Genomic DNA, 24,193 nt, shown 5'->3' with positions numbered 1-24,193 from the left:
CATAATTGGATATTTTTCTTTATAGGGTGTTCACAGTATGATATCTGGTTATTTACTTCATATCTCGACTTTTTTTTCTGATCAGTTTCTTCAAGGTAAAAAAATAGCACGTCACCTGAGAGCAAATTTTTGTTCCAAGCTTCCAAGGAAATAAGTTCTTTTATCTTTATAGGAGAGAAATCTGTCATATACAGTAATGGGAAAATATCAAGAAAAAAGAAACAGACTTCACATGGAAATAAACTTCTGTTCATATTAATACCTACTTACAAATATATATTTTTAATCTATTCTATTAATTTATGTAACAAAACAGGAAATTCTAAACATACTTAGTAATCCAGAAAGCAAAACACTTGCAGTACTTACCAACTGCTTGTTCAGGATTTATATCAATGAATGAGTCATCCTGCACATGAAGGTTTTTTACATACATTTGCAAAATGCAACGGATCCATGATCTTACAGTTAGGGCTTGAAAAGATACACACCCTGAATGAGAAAGTGCTTCACATAACATGCTGTAAAAATAAGTTGATGAATATTAAAAACAGAAACCAAAACAAAACCCTGACAATGTGTTCCCTGAGTACAGAGATTCAGAAATAAAACATTCTAATACCCCCCCAGTTTTTGGTCTCACTTATTTTACAAACACATGAATGCAGACATGCTCTGCTGAAAATAAACACTACAGATACCACAAAATATTTTAGACAAATATTCTTGCTTTCATTTATAATGCCCTAATTTTTAAATTTTCCTTTTTCCACTGGTGGCATACGTATGACTTATACCAAGGGAGAGACATGGTTAAAATTAGAAAAACAAGGAAGTAGCTTTGTGTGATAATACTGAAGGAAGTGGCAAGCACAATAAAAAACAGTGGCCCTTAGAGTAAAACAGAGAAGCGGTCATGACCATATACAGAAGAAAAAAGATAAAATACATTTCTACAAGGGTCTCCCAACCAATCCAACCCCCATCCCTTCCTTTCCTGCTCCCCCCGCCCACAGGCAGTCGTCATTAAAGAACTCCAAAATAACACCTGAACAAGAGGTTTTTTTAAATTATTTTACAGAGTCAAAGGTCTGGCTTAATTTGATTTCTAATCATTTTATAAGAGAGGATGGAGATAGTCTTAACCTAATTATAAATGTTGTGTAAAGTTAGACACTTGAAAAATACATAAATCATAACTCTAAAAGTACTGTTTTGAAATACACTGATTATACATTTTCATAAAAAAAGAGAACAAAAAACAGAACTCAGATGGGTTGTTTATTACCTATACAACTTCCCAATGCTACTTAACATCTTTGCATTTCACTTCAGTTGCTTCATTTCAGTTAGTCCTTGCTTGCTGCTAACATACCAATATTATTTTAAAAACAAATCCTTTTGAGATAATTTCAGCACAAGTATTTAACAAATAATATAAACAAATGTTTGTTGTCATCAAAGAATTCTTAAGCTGGAAGGGATCCTAAAAGTAATCCAATTGAAGTTGAACTCCCTTACTGTGTAACTGAAAGCTAGTGAGAAAATGATTAATGACTATACTTAATGAACTTCCTTTTGAGAAAAATAACTCTCTTCATTTTCACTGACTGGCAGGTGGGACCAGATATACATTGGTCTCTTAGGTTTGTGTATTTATTTTATTTTCCCTTATCTTGATATTCTTATTTGAATCACCCTGATTGTCCTGTACCATTTCTATTACTGACTGTGTATTTTTTCTGTTGGGGTTCCTCAGATCTCTTATGTAATGCAGACACTTAAAGACATGAAAATCAAAGTTCAAGGTGATGAAGTCTCTTGTTCATCACTGCACAAAAGTCAGATCTTTAAAAATCTAGTGTGAAGAAGAAAGCTACCATTAAACTAAAACTGTAATAATAAAACAGTTCCTTACAGATTTAGCAATATTAATTGTATAATTTCTTTCACAATGGTGAGTGTAGAAAGATCGTTTCAGGATGAGGTTAAGGCAGTCCTATAAAAACCATTTCGACAAAGCAGCAGCAACATTGTTTTAAGAAAACTTTCCTACTATTAATACAGTCAAAATGTGGATACATCGAAAAGCAACAAATTCCCCAAGTGAAAGTATACATAGCAAAGATCAGTTTTTATTTTGGAAACTCTTACCTTCCTGGTGAACTAATCTATTGTGGGTTTACATTAATGAGTACACCTGAAATAAAAACACTTACCTATTTTGTAGGAAATGACTTAAATATCTGGCTACAACTTGGGGCCAGATGATATCATCCCAACCAAAGAGTTGTATCATTGATGTAACTGGCTGAGGCTGAAGATCTGATGGGGCTGTGCTGGGCAAGTCCATTGCCAGCAAAGTAAAATCTAGATTTAGAATGAGAGAAACTTACAGTGAGAATGTAAAAAAAAAAAAAAAAAAAAACCCCAAAAACCACTATCTCCCTTCAAATTATGTTAATAGTGATTTTTAAAAAAAACCAGCACTAAACAGTAAATGTCACATTTTAGAAATGTAGAACAGAAAGCTAAAACTGAACTAAATTCATACTGTCAAAGAAATTTCTGTGCTGATTATCTGCATCTCCAAGAAAGAGTCTGGAAAAATCTGTCTCAGCATCATCACAATGCATCTATAATAGAAAGGCCCTTCAAACGGCAAATTAAAAAAAAAAATTATTGATTGATTCATTGCAGTCGCTTCTCTTGTTGTAGAGCACAGGCTCTAGGGAGCACGAGCTTCAGTAGTTGCAGCTCCCTGGCTCCAGAGTGCACGCTCAATAGTGGTAGTGCACGGTCTTAGCTGCTTCAAGGCATGTAGGATCTTTACAGATCAGGGACCAAACCCATGTTTCCTGCCTTTGCAAAGGATTCTTTATCACTGAACCGGCAGGAAAGCCCTCAAATGGCAAATTCTAAGCCTGATGTCTCTGCTAAAGAGCCTCTCTCACTCAAATGATCCATTACCAAAAATATTTCTAGCATCCACTCTTTTCCAATCAAGTTAATTTACTCATCACCTACCACAGACACGACTGAGCGACTTCCACTTTCACTGACCACAGATGAAGAGCTCTCACTCACCATGGACACTGGACATTTTCTTCTAGTAAACAGTGATTTCCTACAATCAATGATACTCCACTTCCCTCAGAACTCACAAAGCCTAGGAACCAGAATTTCTTAGATCACCATGGTAAACAAATAGACTTTATTTTGTGATTTCCTGGGATTCCCCAGCCTAATTTGTAGTACATCAATTTATGTGCATGTGCACTCAGTTGTGTCCAACTCTTTGCGACCCCATGGATTAAGCCCACCAGGCTCCTCTGTCCATGGGATTCTCCAGGCAAGAATACTGGAGTGGGTTGCCATTTCCTTGTCCAACATCAATTTATGTTTATCAATAAATTATTTTTTAAGCACTGCCTCCTGTAATGCTCTCTCAAATGGTGGCTGTTTATATCCTCGCACACTCTCATACACTGGACCCACAAAGGGTGAGCAACTTCTGGCCCACACTGCTGCTTCTAGACCATTCTCCCTTCCTCTCTGGAAAACCTTTGGCTTTGAGTCTCAGGTCATCAGATTACACCAACCCTCTCTTCGTTGCACCTGTCTACTGTTTCCTCCTTTACCACCTCTCATTTCTTGAAGATTGTAGCTCACTACCATCCTTTCTAACTGCACTCCTGTCATAGTTCTTGATGATTTTTTTTCTCCCAGTCTCTTGGCCTTGAACTTCTCTCCTTTAGTGAGACTATCTTCCACTACTTTAGCCACTCACTCCCATGGTGATACAGAGAATCTGACACTGCCCATAAGTACAATATCACCAAAATCCCTACTTTGAAGACCCCCTCTTTCTGGCATCAAATTAGCTTTCCAACTCTCCTCCTTTAGGTTCCCAACTCCTCCAGCAATCCTTTGACTCCATCAGGACCTACGATTCATTGGTCCTTCAACTTTCCCTATGTTCCTCAAGGACTTTGTGCCTTCCTTTCCCTTTTCAGGTAACTTGACTGAATGCTCCATCATCATACTCATTTTCATATATCATCAATTCCCTTGCCTCTTACTTGATTTACTGAACTTGCCTGGAAAACAACACCATCTGTTTAATTACAACTCTTCGTCTTTTCCCCACAGGAACCTATGACCAGTGTTAAGTGGCTGGTGAACAACCATGTGGACTGATCTCACTTTAAATTTATGATTACAGATGGTAAGTGGGTCCTTAGAGCTGGCCATCATTCCTACCATATTTCCCTAGTCCATTTGGTCTTTCATTCTCCTAGAGGATTATTGCATACTTTCTCTCCTCTCTCCACAATCAGTTAGCATCTCCTCCCTATCTTCATTTTCAGTTAATGACTTTTACTACTTCACGGAGAAATGAGAAGCATTAGAAGAGAACCACCACATCTACCCTGCCACCTCCAAGTGGACCCATTTACTCTGCCTTCTCTTCTGCTTCCACATGAGCTCTGAGGCCAAGTCCTCTATGAGACCCCATTTCTTCTGGGCATTAAAACACAAATGACTCTCTTGCAGCATCAAGTTTTCTCTCACTCCTACAGATTCCTGTCAGCCTTATAAATATGCTGGAGTTTCTCATGTTATTAAAAAAAAAAACAAAAAAACTAAAAACCCTCCTTGACCCCACCTCCCTCTCCAGCTAGCATCCCCATATTTTCTACTTCTTATAGATGTGTGTGTGTTAGTCACTCAGTTGAGTCTGACTCTTTGTGACCCCATGGACTGTAGCCTGTCCATGGAATTCTCCAGGCAACAATACTGGAGAGGGTTGCCATTTCCTCCTCCGGGGCATCTTCTGACCCAGAGATCAAACCTGGGTCTCCTGCATTGCAGGCAGATTCTTTACCATCTGAGCCCCCAGGGAAGCCTCTTTTAGTGGTGATACTCAAAAAGATTTACTTATGTTTGCAGCCAGCGATTCCTCTTCTCGCATTTTCTCTCAGATATCTTTAATGGGCCTTTGCCTCTACCCACTACAGCAAAAAACCCTCTTCAAGGTCACCTCTGTCCTACTATATCCAATGACCAATTCTCAGGCCTCATCCTAATTGACCCATTAAACACATTCGAAATGTTGATTACTATTCTTTCCTTAAAATGGTCTGTAATTTGGTTTCCATGGCACTACACTTAATGGGTTTTCAATCACCTCACTGGTATTTCTTTGCAGTCTCCTTTCTTGGTTCCTTCTAATCCTACAAATCTGAACATGGGAATATCCTGGGACCTGTCTTCAAACTTTTCTTTTTACTACTTACTCTGTGAGTAGTCTTATCCAGGTCATAGCCTTTATAAGACTATTTGTACATAAATAGTTTCCAAATTTAAATCTCCAGCTTGGACCTCTTCCCTGAAACCTAGGTTCATTATCCAGGGGTCTACTCAACATCCCTACTCAGATTTTAAGGGATATACATATATATATATGTATCTGTATATCCAAAGTCAAAATCCCAGTCTTCAGTCATAAAAATTTCTTCCTGCCACAATCTTTCTCATCCCAAACGAGGGTTTCTCCCTTTGTCTATTTTGCTTACCATATCAAACCCACTTAGAAAATTTTGTCAGCTCTACTTTCAAACTGGAAATCTGACCACTTCTCACCTCTTCCACTGCTCCCACTGTGGCCCCAGCTGTCCATCTCTAAGCTGTTACAAGAGTTCTCTACGTGACCTCCCCACCTCTCGATAGTCTAATCTCCGTCCAGCAGCCAGAGCAATCATATCACCTCTCAGCTCAAGACTTTCTAGTCTCAGGGTAAAAGCGAACATTTTTACAGAAAGCAGTTCTTCATAGCCTGTGATTACATCTCTGACTACTCTTTCTCCATTTCTTATGCCACAAGAGCTTTGATGGCTTTCGTGTAGTGCCTCAAACATACCAGACATGCTCTTGCCTGTGGATTTTCGCATAGCTCATATCTCCATAGCTGCATATCTCACCTCCTTCAGGTCTTCGCTCAAATGATACCCATACAAGTTTTCCAGGCAATTCTTATTTAAAATTATAACTTGCCTGTGATCTTCCCTTGTGCTTAATAGCTCAGTTGTGTCCTACTCTTTGTGATCCCATGGACTGTAGCCCGCCAGGCTCCTCTGTCCATGGGGATTCTCCAGGCAAGAATACTGGAGTGGGTTGCCATACCCTCCTCCAGGGGATCTTCCCAACTCAGGGATCGAACCCAGGTTCCCTATCCATATCCTTTTCTATATTTTTCTTTTCCTCCATTTATCATCATCTGACATATTACACATTTTACTTACCTATGTTCTCTTCCTTCCATAAGAACGTGGAGCTTATGCATGAAAAAAGGAATTGTAGTTCTTTTTTTCCCATTGATAAATCCCCAGTGGCAAAGTATTCATTAACTATTTTTTAACACAGGAAATTTTTGCCTCCTGTCTTTACTTCAAAACAAACCCCAAACCCATATATATTTGCTTTATATCTATATTACTATTTATTTTCAGTGCCTAAGACAGTACTGACTAACGTATCATTTTGGTCATTAAGCGGGAGTTGGGATGATGAATGGTAGAAAGATAAATCATATCGACTAGTAATGACTGCTTTGGTTAAACTGAAAGTCGGTGTTTATTTTCATAGACATTACAGTGGTTGGAAAACCACTGCCCTGTCATAGTTCTCCAATCTACATATTACTGTAAAGTCTTAATTATGCAAGCACTACCAGAATTCAAAATCTTTTAAAATGTATATCATGAAGTCTTTTATGTAATGCTTTTAGCTCAGCTTTCCTTATTCACACTAGGGTAAAATAAACCTTGGTTTAGAGCTTAGGTTTTTAAAGGATTTACATTTAAATACATTAAACATCTTCTTAAAAATGGCATTTAAGTACATGTAGTCAACATATTGATCTCTATTCCAGTACTTCTTAACATATGTTGGATAAAATATCCCTTTGAAAAAGATAAAGACTTCTTTTTGGGAAAGTGCATATGTGAATATATATATTCAAATTCTTGCCTATAATTTCATCTGATTCAGAGTCCCTTAAAGTCTAAGGACATGTCTATAGGCTAATAATCAAATTAAGTAAAAATTACAACCTAAAATAGAATCTAACAGAAGTCTGAATAGTAACATTCTACGTACTCCAAGTCATTCTGATCTCACCGGCTTTATGTTGAAGTGGAATTCATGCCATCTCTGTTTGCTCTTTATTCAATTTCATATTTTACTAGGTATCTGCACATACAATCTGAAAATAAACGACCTGAACTAGAAGGCAAATGCTGCTTTACTTTCCAAATAATGCATGAATAAAGAAAAGCTCACGTATATTCAGTATTTTTAAGGTTAAAAATGATCTTTTTAGCAAATCATCACTTAATTTTTACTTTTACTAACAGGAAAATAATAAACAAGCAGAAGAATCCTAATTTTAAAATATATAATTCTTTTCTTCCTGGTTGTCAAAATATTTATTGCACTGGAATATAAAACAAGAGTTTGCCACTAAGCAAACAGAAGAAAACACTGACAGAATCTGCAAAATGAGAAACTAATTGGCAAATTAAGAACGCTGACCTGCGGCTGTATCCGCGAGTTGTGAGAGAGGCACTATCTGTGACATTCTCTGACTCTTCAAAAATGAAAAGAAATGCCTCCACAGTGCACTGGCAACCGCAGCGAGGTGGCGCTCTTTAGTCGATAATGAAGACTGCACAATGAGGTCCCCATTCTCCCTTTGAAGTTCCTGACACAATTGTTGATGCATATTCCTAAAAAAAATAAATAAATAAAAATACAGCTAACACACAACAAACAAATACAAAATTTTTCTTTAAATACATTTTGGGCTTTTAACATTTACACCATGTGAAAACTGAAGGACAGTTCTATCTAATTAAAACCTTTATGCCAAGACATTATGCATTTCTGGTTATTTGATGGATGAACGATGGCATATTAAGCACCATAAAGTTAATGTTAATTACTAATGTCAAGCATTAATTATATGCTTTTTAATATGTCAGATCCAAATGAGAAACAGGCAGCTTCAAAATGAAGGTTTGCATTTTGCAACTCACTATGACAAGTGATTTTACTTACAATCTAGACATAAAAACAAAATTTTAAGCCACTTCTCCTGTGAGCTTTAGGATATGATGTACCAAGGGGAAAGTATTTATGGCTTATATGTGATATTTTAAATTAAAATACTTTCCTTGTTTAGAGTAGACAGAGACATTAAGCTAGAATATAAAACTGTGCCGGACACAACCTTATTATTAGTCCTTTGGTCCAAAAAGACCCATAATCATTTTCATATGGTAGAAAATAATAAAATCATTCTTCTCCATAAACCAGTAAAACATGAATTCAATACTGCCTCAAGTTCTGATTTGTCGTTTATTCACTTTTCCTATGGAAAACTGAGACACCTCTAAGATCTTAACAGAAACATAACAGGGGTGAATACCAGATTTTTCTAGTGATCTGGAATAGAAGGCATTAATGCAATATGCCCAACAATAATATTATTTAAAACTAAATGTGAAACTGTGATGTTATTTCTGTTTCTGTATATATAACTGTAATGTTATTTCTATTTCTGTATATATAACTGCCATCTCAATTGAATAGACACAAATGCATAATCAGCATCCTTAGACCTGTTTTCTTCAATTGAAGAGCAAACAGTGAAAATTAACCAACGGAGACAAGCCAGAATACTTCCTTTGATAGTAGCAGTATTCCATTAAGAAAAATGACTAGTACTTTAAAAAAAGAAGGAAAATTACGTCAGTCCAACATTTCTGATGTTTTAAGTCAGTTCATCAAGAGGAAGTGGACACTCAAAATAACTATATAAAATATGGAACTAACTAATGCATGTATCTAAAGCAATTCCAGAAAAAGATTAAACTAGTTGTAAGACCACATCATCGTATTTTTCACATAACTACACAAATGTAAAGATTTTAAGTATAAGTTATATAACCTTAGGACTCTGTGTCTCTCTACACTGGAGTTCTTGGATAACCACGAGACACAACTTAATGCTACTTGCAGTACTGGGGGTGGTTCAAACTACCTGGAGAAAGAATACCATAGTAAGCAAGTTTCATAAAAACTAACCAAATATTTGCTATGTCCTCTTCGTGTAAAACTCGCCTGAGATGCTTTCAACTTGAACTAGTGGCTAAAGATTATTTCAGGTCCTTTAGCTTTGAGTAAGATGAATATCAAACCACTAAAATCCATTTGGCAACTAACTCAATTGCCTGTATCAACAAAGCAAAATTCATAGGTACATTTCAAGACACTGGAGTCCAACTGAAATAATACCACCATCTGCAAAACCCATCTAAAGCTTTTTCAAGTATATTGGTCTCAAAGGATAATAAATAATTTACTATACTTGGGTAGGACGGATTTTACTGTTTCTAAATAAAATAAGCCATTTTCTTCACTCTTTAAAATCTATTCTCCAGGAAGGGGTATCATTTCTGATCATCCTTTATGAAGCTGGAAATTCCTTAACTAAAAATCAGAACAATTCTATGAGATGGGTGTCACTAATCCTCTTTATAGAGGATAAAGATGATGATGATATCCCCAAAGGTCACATGGCTAAGAAGACCTGGCCCCATAATCTGAATCAAAATCTGACTCTGAAGCCCATACTTTCCCTTATACACTAAGACACACACACTTTAACACTAAGATGTGCATGTGTGTGCGCTCACACACCACACACAAACACACACAATTAAACTACTGATCAATTTTGTTCTCTCCCTACTTGGGTTGAAGAAATTTTACTAAGTCTAAGAAAAGAAGCTGGACAAGCCATATGTAGCTTTGCTTTATAAAGTGGTAGGGACATAGCTTTTAAGTAGAAGACTGACTTAACAGGGTTAAAATCATTTTGGAAATATACATGCATAACCAGCCCACTTATGTTCTAAAAGATCCAACATAGCAGAAAATAATATGTGCTGAATGTCAAGTTATTTAAATTGCAGCTTTCACAGAAACAATAGCAACATCTAGCATTTACTAGTACTTACCATGTGCCAAGAAACACACTAGGAAGTTTGTAAGCACTGTTTTTCACCCTATGAAGTAGGTATAATGATTTGAATCTTATAAATGAGGAAACTGAGGCAACAAAAGTAGCTTGTGTTGGGTAAAACTGATGGTTATTAGCAAAGCTACTCAGAGCTGTGTGACCTTAAAAAAAATGAGTAACTGCCCAAAGTTCATTTTCTAAAGAGTTAAAATTAGGAAAGATCATTTATCATTCACCTACCAGGGTTATTGTGAAGATTACATGTAAAGAATAACATCCTCAAAAGTGTTCAGGAACCTATCACTACACTATGTTGTTGTTTAGTCGCTAAGTTGTGTCAGACTCTTTGCGACTCCATGGGCTGTAGCCCACCAGGCCCCTCTGTCCATGGGATCTCGAAGGCAAGAACACTGGAGTGGATTGCCATTCCTTTCTCCGGGGTATCTTTCTGACCTAGGGATGGAATGTTCATCTCCAGGGTTGGCAGGTAGATTCTTCACCACTGATCCACCTGGGAAGCCCATCGCTACACTATGGAAATGCCCAAACTTGTACATACCTAGTTATCCAGGTCTTCCTATGCTTCTGTTTTATTAATAGCTCTGGTATCTTGCTTCTTTGGGCTTACCTCAAGCACTTTCCTGATCCTGTATGTAACTGTTCTTGTGCTCCGTTTTCCAAGGTTTGTTTTCCTGTTTTTATTTTCATGTTACTTTTTGTAGTGATTTTATATATCTCACCCTCCCACCTCCCCATCCTCACAGACATACAAATATACTGAGGCATCTATTAATATGACTGATAATAGCTAACAGAAAGCAAGGGGGTTAACAACAATTAATAACTGAATCCCTTTTTTAAGTTCTACTTCAAAGCCTGCCAACTTTCTTCAATCTACATCAGTGAAAAAATATAATGGGAAGCTCTAAGTTAAAAAAAGTTGTTCTAAACCACTATGAGAGATGATTCCAAGTGTCTGATGAATGTAACTAATGGAAAACTGGATGGGAATCAGAATACTCTACCATTTTTAGTTTCAGTTAAATTTACTAAAAAAAAAAAACCAAAAAAAAAAAACTTTAGGTACTTTGGATCTTCTTGTTACTCTTATGCACATCTATAAAAGAGGGCTATAATCTGCTTTACCACTCAGAAAGAATATAAGATAGCCAAACTAATGAAATTACCAGAAAGCAAACAAACAACCCCCCAAAAACAAGGTTTTAAAGCTGGAAGGTATCTTAAAAATCATTTAATCCAATCTTGTCTTCAAAAAATAAAAACAAAAGCAGACTCTAGGTATAAAGAGAATTCTGCAAAGTCTCACTAGAAGATAATGGGAACTTAAGTCCTACCCCACAATTCTGTGCATATCCAGTTATCAGGGAGACGCAACAGGTCAGAAACCAGGCTGGTGAGTAGTAGCCCAGGCATATCCTGAGGGGCCTCCCTGATATGGGGCCTCCACGTATTTGTGTGTACACGGATGAGGAGGTGAGTGGGTGGTAATGACGCAGTGAATATGCGAGGTCAAGGCAAGGAGTTTACTGGCTGTCTTGACTATTAAGCAATTAAAAAAAAAAAAGCCCAGTGCTGGCAGTGATACTTCTGGTCACTATAACACACCATTGTACGCAGGACAAGAAGCAACGGTTAGAACCGGACATGGAACAAAGGACTAGTTCCAAATTGGGAAAAAAGCACATTAAGGCTGCATATTCTCACCTTGCTTATTTAACTTTTATGCAGAATACATCATGAGAAATGCCAGGCTAGATAAACGCACAAGCCGGAATCAAGATTGCCGGGAAAAATACCAACAACCTCAGATATGCAAATGATATCTTTAATAGCAGAAAGCAAAGAGGAACTAAACAGCCTCTTGATGAAAGTGAAAAAGAGAGTGAAAAGCTGGCTTAAAACTCAACATTGAAAAAATGAAGACCATGGCAACCGGTCCCATCACTTTATGGCAAGTATATGGGGAAAAAGTGGAAACAATTACCAATTTTCTTTCCTTGGGCTCCAAAATCACTGTGGATGGTGACTGCACCCATGAAATTAAAAGACACTTGTGACTTGGAAGAAAGCTATGATAAATCTAGACTGTGTATTAAAAAGCAGAGATAATCACTTTGCCAACAAAGGTCTGTAGAGTCAAGGCTATGGTTTTTCCAATGCCATGTATAGATGTGAAAGTTGGACCATAAAGAAGGCTGAAAGCTAAAGAATTGATGCTTTCCAACTGACACGATGAAGACTCTTGAGAGTCCCTTGGACTGCAAGGAGATCAAACCAGTCAATCCTAAAGGACGTCAACCCTGAATATTCATTGGAAGGATGGATGCTGAAACTCCAATACTTCTGCCACCTGATGCTAATAGCCAACTCACTGGAAAAGACCTTGATGCTGGTAAAGATTGAGGGCAGGAGGAGAAGAAAGTGACCAAGGATGAGATGGCTGGATGCATCACTGACTCAACGGACATGAGTTTGAGCAAACGCTGGGAGATAGAGAAGGACAGGGAAGCCTGGCGTACTGTGGTTCATATGGTTGCAAAGAGTTGGACATGAGTTAGAGACTGAACAACAACAACATAGGAATAAAAAGCCTCCTCAAGGTGTGAGGAAAATTATTCCAATGAACACTTGTGTAGGGGATAGAAGACTAGTCTGTGACCCTGGAAAACTAAGACTAAATTTTTCATCTGTTAAATGGGAATACTAACCTACTATCCTGCCAAAGTCTTTGACTGTGTGGACCACAATAAACTGGAAAATTCTGAAAGAGATGGGAATACCAGACCACCTAACCTGCCTCTTGAGAAGCCTGTATGCAGGTCAGGAAGCAACAGTTAGAACTGGACATGGAACAACAGACTGGTTCCAAATAGGAAAAGGAGTACGTCAAGGCTGTATATTGTCACCCTACTTATTTAATTTATATGCAGAGTACATCATGAGAAATGCTGGGCTGGAAGAAGCACAAGCTGGAATCAAGATTGCCAGGAGAAATATCAATAACCTCAGATATGCAGATGACACCACTCTTATGGCAGAAAGTGAAGAGGAACTAAAAAGCCTCTTGATGAAAGTGAGAGGAGAGAGTGAAAAAGTTGGCTTAAAACTCAACATTCAGACAACTAAGATCATGGCATCTGGTCCCATCACTTCATGGGAAATGGATGGGGAAACAGTGGAAACAGTGTCAGACTTTATTTTGGGGGGCTCCAAAATCACTGCAGATGGTCATTGCAGCCATGAAACTAAAAGACGCTTACTCCTTGGAAGGAAAGTTATGACCAACCTAGATAGCATATTAAAAAGCAGAGACATTACTTTGCCAACAAAGGTCCGTCTAGTCAAGGCTATGGTTTTTCCAGTAGTCATGTATGGATGTGAGAGTTTGACTGTGAAGAAAGCTGAGCGCCAAAGAAGTGATGCTTTTGAACTGTGGTGTTGGAGAAGACTCTTGAGAGTCCCTTGGACTGCAAGGAGACCAAACCAGTCCATCCTAAAGGAGATCAGTCCTGGGTGTTCATTGGAAGGACTGATGTTGAAGCTGAAACTCCAATACTTTGACCACCTGATGCGAAGAGCTGACTCATTGGAAAAGACCCTGAGGCTGGGAAGGATTGGGGGCAGGAGGAGAAGGGGACGACAGAGGATGAGATGGCTGGATGGCCTCACCAACTCGATGGATGTGCGTTTGGGTAAACTCCGGGAGTTGGTGATGGACAGGGAGGCCTGGCGTGCTGCAATTCATGGGGTCACAAAGAGTCGGACACAACTGACCGACTGAACTGAACTGATCCTCTATAGAGCTGCTAAAGTGTCAAATTACAGAACTTAGGTACAAACAATTTATAGTCCATAAGGCAAGGTAATATTTACTTTAGATCCATTGCTATTCATTCAATTTCTAACAACATGTCCACACATTCAGTAGAGCATTATCTAGAAAGACATGGGCTTTAGAGACAGACACACCAGAGAACAAATCCTACTCTCTCATTTACTAGTGGTATGGCCATTTCCTCAATTGTTACAAGAACTCTCAAGAAAACATATTCAATAAATGGAATAATGGAATATTATTGGCCAGAGAATCAAAGACTGTTTAGTGAGAATGTATGTGCTACCCTATTCGGTTTTTGACCTAAGAAAACATATTCAATAAATGGAATAATGGAATATTATTGGCCAGAGAATCAAAGACTGTTTAGTGAGAATATATGTGCTACCCTATTCGGTTTTTGACCTTTATTAACTAGTTTAATTCTGTAGGTATTATTTCTCCCATTTTGTAGACAAGGAATCTAAGAACAGAAAGAATAAATAATTTGATTGGGTTTTGCTGTTGGTAAGCAGCAGAGACAGAATTTGAATCCAGGCAGTCAATCTATTATGCAACTATGCTACAGCTACCCCAAATACCATTTTACTACCCAAATACGTAATACATGTCTTAAATGCCGTTATTTGTGTATTCATTCATATGCTAAGTTCCTATAAGGGGTAGTTACAAAGCCAGATTGCATCCAATCCTGATGGCACAAAAGATGCACACATATTCAAAGTTTAATAGTTCTGGTAAGTAGAGAATTCTATAGGGATTGCAAATTTCAATGTTGTGTGACCATTCAAAATTTTCCTGTGGAAAAAATTTCCTTGTCCCTATCCCCAAAATAGGGTATAGCATGAAAATACATCAATAAAAAGTGATTATTTTTATAAGTTATTCTTATAATTTTATTAGTCTTATATATGTGGATGACTATGGGTCTCAAGGAGAAGGCAATGGCAGCCCACTCCAGTACTCTTGCCTGGGCAATCCCATGGACAGAGGAGCCTGGTAGGCTGCAGTCCACGGGGTTGCTCAGAGTCGGACACGACTGAGCGACTTCACTTTCACTTTTCACTTTCATGCACTGGAGAAGGAAAGGGCAACCCACTCCAATGTTCTTGCTTGGAGAATCCCAGGGATGGGGGAGCCTGGTGGGCTACCGTCTATAGGGTCGCACAGAGTCGGACACGACTGAAGCGACTTACCAGCAGCAGCAGCATGGGTCTCAAATGACTGAAAAGTGTTGGTGATATTTCATTGCATTTTATGGTAGACTAATAACAGGGATCTACTTGGTAGTTTCTCAATTTGACTACCATCAAAATCATCTGGAGAGCTTTCTAGAAATATGGAAGTTCTGACTTCACTGAAGATCCTACTGCATCTATAAGTCTAGGGTCAAAGCTTATTTTAAAAATAATTCTCACTCAGTGGATCTGGGGAGGGGCCTGAGAGTCTACCTGTCTAGCAGGCAGATTTTGTATGCCCACGGCCACACTTTAGGCAGTTACCTGCCTGGCTCTTCTTGTCTATAAAATGGTGACAATAATAGTATCTACAGGATTAAATTAGTTCATTAAGGACAAACACTTAGAATAGGGTTGCCACACACATTCTCATTTAACAGTCTGATTTTCTGGCTAACAATAACAGATATTCCATTTACTGAATATGTCTTATTTGATTCTTGCAACAGATAAAGAAATGATCATGCAACAAGTAGTCCATGAATCACACTGAGTATTTGATTGTAATTCTGTATGAGAGAAGGTTGATAATCATTCGTGTACTCTATAGGCATAAGGGTAAAACAAAATTTAGGTTTTACACAATGAGGTACCATCTCATGCCAGTCAGAATGGCTGCTATCAAAGTCTACAAACAATAAATGCTGGAGAAGGTGTGGAGAAAAGGGAACCCTCTTACACTGTTGGTGGGAATGCAAACTAGTACAGCCGTTATGGAGAACAGTGTGGAGATTCCTTAAAAAACTGGAAATAGAACTGCCATACAACCCAGCAATCCCACTGCTGGGCATACACACCAAGGAAACCAGAATTGAAAGAGACACATGTACCCCAGTGTTCATCGCAGCACTGCTTACAATAGCTAGGACATGGAAGCAACTTAGATGTCCATTGGCAGATGAACGGATAAAAAAAATTGTGGTACATATATACAATGGAATATTACTCAGCTATTAAAAAGAATGCATTTGAATCAGTTCTAACGAGGCAGATGAAACTGGAGCCTATTATACAGAGTGAAGTAAGTCAGAAAGAAAAACACCAATACAGTATATTAACACATATATATGGAATTTAGGAAGATGGTAAGGTAATGATGACTCTATATGCGAGACAGCAAAAAAGACACAGATGTAAAGAACAGACTTTTGGACTCTGTGGGAGAAGGAGAGGGTGGGATGATTTGAGAGAACAGCATTGAAACATGTATATTACCATATGTGAAACAGATCACCAGTCCAGGTTTGATGCATGAGACAGGGCGCTCAGGGCTGGAGCACTGGGATGACCCTGAGGGATGGGATGGGGAGGGAGGTGGGTTCAGGATGGGGAACACATGTACACTCATGGCTGATTCATGTCGATGTATGGCAAAAAACCACTATAATATTGTAAAGTAATTAGTCTCCAATCAAAATAAATAAATTAATTTTAAAAATATATAGGTTTTATAGTAATTCAGAAGCTAAAGATCATTGATGGCAGAATAAAATGGGCATGGAAATGATTCTCAGAGGACAAGTTAAGGATGAAAAAAGTGAAAATGAGGGAACTAAAAACACAAAGGCATATAAATTCCACACATTTACTCTAATTCAATGCATATTACACAAGTTCTAGGCAGTAGGGATACAAAGTCATCACAACAAAGTCTCTGCCCTGGAGCTTATATTTTAAACAGAGACAGATAATTAAACACAGATGTGGATCACCTCAGGTTGTGGTGAGCTTTATGGATAAATAGAAATCAAGGTACAGGGATGATGAGTGATGATGAGTGTTGATGATATTTCAACTAAGATGATCAGGAAATACCTTCCGAAGAGGTGACACATGAGCAAAGACTTAAGTGAGTAAGGGGGAGAACCACATAGGTACACGTGGCGAGAGAATTCCAGGCAGAAGAAACAAAAGTGCATAGGTGCCTAGGCTAGTGGTTTTATGGGCTCAAGAACAACAATTAGGAGGCCAGTTGGCTGACGCACAAAGGATGATAGAAGGAAAAGCAGATGAATCAGAGAGGAAACTGAGTTCCAGATTAAGTAGATTCTTCAGAAAACTTTAGATAAAATCAAAGCGGATAACAAGCCACAAAGCAGAAGTGTTATATAATTTCTCTTAAAAGGGACAAAGGAAAAAGCAAGGTATTTGGGGAAGGGGAAAAAAACAGTAACCACTCTGATGATAATGGAGAATTTTTATAGCAGAATTAGAAGGCAATAAATTTAAGAGTAGAAAATAAAGACAATATTGGTTTAGTCACATGTTCTCCTCATTCACTTCACAAGAAGTTATAATGCCAGTCACTGCATGCGAAGCCAGAGGTATAGAAATGATCAAGGCACTGTTGCTGCTGCTGCTAAGTCGCTTCAGTCGTGTCCAACTCTGTGCGACCTCATAGGCGGTAGGCCACCAGGCTCCCCCGTCCCTGGGATTCTCCAGGTAAGAACACTGGAGTGGGTTGCCATTTCCTTCTCCAATGCATGAAAGTGAAAAGTGAAAGTGAAGTCGCTCAGTTGTGTCCGACTCTTAGTGACCCCATGGACTGCAGCCTCCCAGGCTTCTCCATCCATGGGATTTTCCAGGCAAGAGTACTGGAGTGGGTTGCCATTGCTTTCTCCAGATTAAGGCACATCCTGCTCTTAAAAAAAGAAAATCTAGACTTCATTCTGTAGGTATTAGATTGGTGCAAAATCGTGGTTTTTGCATTGTTGAAATTTGCCGTTGATATTGGAATACATTCTTAAATAAATGTAGTTATGTTATACATCATTTTAACGTTCATTTCTCACTTTATAGTTTTTTGCTAATGACTTATTACTTGCAGCTTATTTTATATTTATTTTAGACTATGGAAATGTTAGACAAAAAGCAAATTTGAGTGGTTTTCTTGTTCAAGTTCAAAATGGGTTGCAAAGCAGCAGAGACAACTTGCAACATCAACAACACATTTGGCCCAGAAACTGCTAAAAAATGTCCAGTGCAGTGGTTGTTCAAGAAGTTTTGCAGAGCCAAGAGCCTTGAGGATGAGGAGCTGATAGTGAGACTGACATCAGAAGTTGACAACAACCAATTGAGAGCAATCATCGAAGCTGATCCTCTCATAACTAAGCGAGAAGCTGCTAAAGAAATCAACATCGACCATTCTATTGTCATTAAGCATTTGAAGCAAATTGGAAAGGTGAAAAAACTAGATAAGTGAATGCCTCATGAGCTGACCTCAAATCAAAAAAACTGTCGTTTTGAAGTATTGTCTTTTCTTATTCTATGCAACAACAATGAATCATTTCTTGACTGGTTTGTTGACATGTGACAGAAAGTGGATTTTATCCAATAGGCAAAGATCAGCTCAGTGGTCAGACAGAGAAGCTCCAAAGCACTTTCCAATGCCAAACTTGCACAAAAAAAAGGTCACGGTCACTGTTTCGTGATCTGCTGCCTGTTTGATCCACTACAGCTTTCTGAATCCCAGAATAATCATTCCATTTGAGAAGTATGCTCAGCAAATCAATGAGATACACTGAAAACTGCAACACCTTAAGCCAGCACTGGTCAACAGAAAGGGCCCAATTCTTCTGCATGACAACACCTGACTGCAAGTTGCACAACCAGCACTTTAAAAGTTGAATAAAAAATTGGGCTATGAAGTTTTGCCTCATCCATCATGTTCACTTGACCTCTTGCCAACCAACTACTACTTCTTTAAGCATCTCAACAACTTCTTGCAGGGAAAATGCTTCCACTACCAGCACGATGCAGGAAATGCTTTCTAAGAGTTCACTGAATCCTGCAACATGGACTTTTACACTACAGGAATAAACAAACTTATTTCTCATTGGCAAAAACATGTTGATTGTAATGGTTCCTATTTTGATTAATAAAGATGTGTTTGAGCCTAGTTATAATGATTTAAAATTCATGGTCCGAAACCGCAATTATGTTTGCATCAACCTAATAGTAAGGAACCACTAAAAGATTTTGAACTGAGGAGTGATATAATGAGAACAGTGCTTTAGGAAAGATTAATCTGGTAATGGCAAACAGAATGGATTAGAATAAAAACTGATGAGAGACAGGAGAGCCCAATTATGAAGCTTCTGTAAACATGCAGGTATGAGTTAATGTGCAATTTAAGCTACTTTATGAAGAAACAAGAAAGCTAACAATAATTATTTGGCATTTTGTGAAGGAGAGAAAGGAGCTATCTATGTTATTGCTAACTTTTGGGAGAGGGAAACAAAGGTAGGAGGGACAGTTAATTACTACACTACAAGAGTATAATTTGATTTGCAAACAGAAAATTTAAGTAACAAAATCCCCAAAGTTTTTGGAAATCTGGACCTAGAGTCCAAGAGTACATTCAGACTCAGAAGTCACTTGTGTCCAGTAGTTTAGCTGATTTTAATGAACATTTTAATGTCTATTAGTTACTTGAGGTAGTGTACTAGATGCAATCAAATATGGTCTGTACTCTCAAAGAACTTACAATTAAGTGAGGAGAGAGAGGTATCTACAGAGTAGTATGATACACACAAAGGAAACATTTAGTCCACCTGGGGGTTTGATGAAGGCCTCAAGGAGTAAATACACTATTATCAGATTATGGAAGTTGTTAACTGAAAAAAACACAAAAAGCTTCAGGAAGTTGTAATAATGTAAGTAAAGCAAGGTGACATGACACTGCATGGTGTATGAGGAAACTCATGAATAGGTTAGTATTTTCAGAAGATGAAAAGTCAAGGGGCAGAATGATGGAAAATGAAACTATACTATTGATGGAGACCAGGTCACAGAGGGCCATGCCATCTAAAATGTTAGATACAAGTAAACAATTCTTTAAGGTGGGGAGAATTAAGAGAAACAAACCAACTTACACATCCAACATTCCCACATATAACCTAGCGCTTATGAGTCCTATCTTAGACAAACATACATTTAAACACCCTGTGTAACTGCACAGAGCAATGTTACAATGTTACTTGTCTTTGAAATATCTTCATTAAAAAAATTCAACCTCTTAAGTATGTGTATATATGACTTAGGAGCTTCTCACGTGGCTCAGTAGTAAAGAATCTGCCTGCAAATGCAGGAGATGCAGGAGACACACGTTTGATCCCTGGGTCGGGAAGATCCCCTGGAGAAGGAAATGACAACCCACTCCAGTATTCTTGCCTGGGAAATCCCATGGAGAGAGGAGCCTGGTGGGCTCCAGTCCATAGGGCCGCAGAGTCAGCCTGACTGAACACGCACACACATATGCATGATTTGGTATGTATACAGCTAACCCTTGAACAACGGAGAGATTAATCTGCATATACGTCCTCCAAATCTGCAGTTCCTCTGCATCCATAGATTCAACTAACCATGAACTGTGTAGTACTGTAGTATTTATTACTGAAAAATATCTTCACATAAATGGACCTGGGCAGTTCAAACCCATGTTGTTCAAGGGTCAACAGTACAAATAACCACTCATCACAATACCCTTTTTATATTTTTTGCCAATGCTTGAATGCTATCTTATGCTCTAATTTAATAAAACTGAGCCTGATCTAGAGCCATTCATATTATTAGCACAATGTAGTGCAAATGCTCTTAGCAAATGGGGTCTCTATCTTAAGTTGAATGCTTATTTTTTTGTGGTCTGTTCCTGCCATTTATTCTGTTTGGAGGAACAGTTTAGCCTGTGATCAACCAGTAATAGTCCTGAACTCAACACAATGACTCAAAGAAACAGTGTGATGCTGGATATTAAGACTGAAGTTTTACAGCACCTTAAGATGCCTTCAAGGAAATAAATGGCTGAGGGTAAAGACTACATAAAGGTTTGGCTAAAGTTCTTTGACATTAAAACTGAAAGAAACCATAGGCAGGTGGATGTCATGACTTAGAAGGATTTCTAAAAGAACAAGAGAGTAATCATCACCTGCCTGTGACAACTCATTTTCAAAGGAGTAATGCTACAGTTACACTGTACTGCTTATGTTCAGTTAGACCCCTTCTTTCCAGGAATTTACCCTCCAAATTTCATAGCAAGTATATGGGTACAAGATAATGAAGAAAATAAGAGGGGAAGGATTTGGGCTCAATATAAAACTATTTAGTTTCCAAGTTTGCCTGCTACCAGAATACTGTGTGGGTAAGAACATGAATGATCCAGCATCTTTGTCCTTGATGTCAGAAGCACTGAGAGTTAAGACCCTCCCTATAAGAAGTCTCACAACAAAATGTACACATCTTTGATAAAGTATCTAAAGTTGTCATACCAGTCTTTTGGGATTTCAAATATGGTTCTCTTCCTCTTTAACTCTAAGTGGATATGTATAACAGAGAAACCATACATGCATTAGATCTTATCAAAATAGTTATCTATAGAATTCTCATACAAGAAAAAAGGAGGGGGACCTTATGAATTGGTTGAAAGAGGAAATCAGAATGTATTTTTTTTTTCCTGCAATAATGGTATACCTCATTTATTGCACTTCTCAGATACTGTGTTTTTTCCAAATTGAAAGGTTGTGGCAACGGTGTTGTCAAATGATGGTTAACATTTTTGAGCAATAAAGTATTTTTTAATAAAGGCATATATGTTGTTTTTTAAGATATAATCTACTGCACACTTTATAGATTACAGTATAGTATAAACTGACTTTTGTTTGCACTGAGACCAAAAAGTCTCCAGCTTTTTTAGTTATCCCAAACTGAAATATTTTAGCTGAGGCCCCAGACACAGGAGAGCAGTGAAGAGCTGTCCTTGGCTTTCCATATTCTTGACCTACATGACCTGTAAGCATTGTATTATGAAAAAGTTGTTCTGGGGGTGTTTTATGCCACTAAATTTTGGCAAGGTTTATTATGCTTTAAACAACAGGCTCCCACCATATAGTAAGTACTATGGTAGAAATTAGGAATTTGAAGATGATAAAGAGACAGACCTGATTCAAGGATTTGAATGAGGAAGAACAAAGACTTTTCTTCATTAAAAGTATAAATAAGAGGTGGTATCTGCAATGGTGCAAAGGCAAACTTAAGATGAAACAGCTATGTTTCAAGACTCTGAGGGACCATCTGCAACAATCTCAGAAATTCTAGACTTGTTTTAGGACAAATGAATTGCAAAGACAAGATTATTTGAAGAAAGACAACTTTAGTTTCCTAACTATCCACCACAGAACACCTATTAACAAGCAACTACTGAGACATTCTAGAGATAGTATCACATTTACTCTCAAAAAATTTTATTCAGTTCTGTTGCTTTACCATTTCATTAATAATTGAGTTTTTAAAAGCAAGTTTCATTTTAATACTCCCTAGATATGGGGTAGCATGTTTGCAAACTTGTGAAATTCATCTTTTAAAGCTAATTAATAATACCATTCTTCAAAAGCTGGCTTAATTTCCACCATCCCAGTAGCCGCTTCTGAAAACAGTATATAGTCAGCTGTTCCCTCTACTTACAGCTGCAAGGATTACACATCTTATTAGATGTGTTTAGTTGCAATGTTGGAGAAAGTAGTTTGATTCAAAAGAATTCAGGATCATATTATTAAAGAGTCAAACATTTGGGAGGTCAAATATTCCACAACAAGTAAGCTAGGGCTAAATTCCATTTGTGAGCACTTTTTCCTAATTGGTGGTAATAAATTCCTAAAAAGAAAGGGTTTAATGGCAATGTTGACTGATTCTTAACTACATTAACCCAAATGTTCCTGTCACAGTGAAATCTGCTCCATAATTTACCTTAATGGACTAGGTGTATCAATAAATACTGAAAGTGTCCAGTCTTTTTTTTCCTTTCCATTTAAATCAAATCCAATTCTATGTCAACAGATTGTACCAATGTATAATTACAATAGCTAATGCAATGGGAAAAGTAGTGTTTCTTGATGAACATTTTTTCTAAAACCTCTTAGGCATTCTGCATCTTCAATATTTCTCTTACACTCAAGAAATGTAGTAAATTACAAAACAAGACACCACTGACCATTGCCAATTGTGATAAGGGATCTAATAAACCTCATCATCAGCCCTACTTACTGACCAGGTTTTCAGGTTTCAAAATCCAGTCAAGCAAAAAGAGTTAAAAAGTACCTACTGATGTAGAAGAAAGGATGTGTGCTCAGACGCTCAGTTGTGTCCAACTCTTTGCGACCCCCATGGACTGTAGCCCACCAGGATCCTCTGTCCATGGGATTCTCCAAGCAAGAATACTGGAGTGGGTTGCCATTCCCTTCTCCAGAGGATTTTCCCGACCCAGGGATCAAACCCGCATCTCCCGGGTCTCCTGAATTTGCAGGCGCATTCTTTACCACTGAGCCACTTGGGAAGCCATAAGAAAACATATTCTTTATCAAAAATATAACCAAACTCTAACAGGAATAACAGCTTAATCACTAACATAATGCAAAACCTGGGGTAGATACGCTTTAGAAGTCTATAAACCCCTTGAAATTATGTGTTAAATTTGTGTAGATATATTTTTGTGACAAGAAAGACTAAAGGTTTCATGAGACTTCTAAACAGGGGTTGCTTCAAATGAATGAAACCCACTAATTAGATCCTGTCTCCCACTAAATGTTTCCTATAGATTTCCAGCCCTGACTCCTCTTCTCCCTCCTTCTCATTTCTACCCTCTGTGCTTCTCCTGTCCTCAACAACCCAGCTGTAACCTGTGTATCACATGTCTAACTTTGAAAGTTTCATCTTAATTCTATATAGAAAAAGCAGTTACTAGTCAATGAGTAAGATCAATTATCAAAATAAATAAATGTATAAGCTTCTTTGGAACAAAACTGCATGTTAACAGCCCATTCATTTCTTTGTTTTAATTTTGTAGTTATTTCAGATACTTAGTTATACATGCATTTCTTTCTGGAGATGCCGTTTGCCACCTTTACGACAGTTCTTTAAAAGGGAGGAAAAGATAGAAGGGGAAAAAGTTTTGCTAAAAGATTACTCCTTTCGTCAACAATCTGTGAGGATTAATATGAAGCTCCATTACTAGGGTTGAGA

The 24,193-nt window shown here is 37.8% G+C and overlaps 1 protein-coding gene across 5 annotated transcripts in view; it reads right to left on the bottom strand.

The window, feature by feature from the left end:
- The window catches only part of MMS22L (MMS22 like, DNA repair protein), a 118,726-nt gene that overhangs the window by 28,940 nt on the left and 65,593 nt on the right, over window positions 1–24,193 (bottom strand). For all 5 annotated transcript variants that reach the window (XM_081530350.1, XM_081530352.1, XM_081530349.1 and 2 more), the window contains 3 exons: window positions 7,597–7,790; window positions 2,220–2,370; window positions 370–521 (listed from right to left, as the gene is read on the bottom strand). In XM_081530350.1, the coding sequence (XP_081386476.1) occupies window positions 370–521; window positions 2,220–2,370; window positions 7,597–7,790 (497 nt within the window). The remainder of the gene's footprint in view (window positions 1–369; window positions 522–2,219; window positions 2,371–7,596; window positions 7,791–24,193) is intronic.

Source organism: Giraffa tippelskirchi, chromosome 9 (genome assembly GCF_054371585.1).
Source record: "Giraffa tippelskirchi isolate mGirTip1 chromosome 9, T2T-mGirTip1v1.2.pri, whole genome shotgun sequence".
NCBI classification, from domain to species: Eukaryota; Metazoa; Chordata; class Mammalia; order Artiodactyla; family Giraffidae; genus Giraffa; species Giraffa tippelskirchi.
The sequence above is the reverse complement of the archived record's forward strand: the minus strand, read 5'-3'. Positions and strand labels throughout refer to the sequence as shown.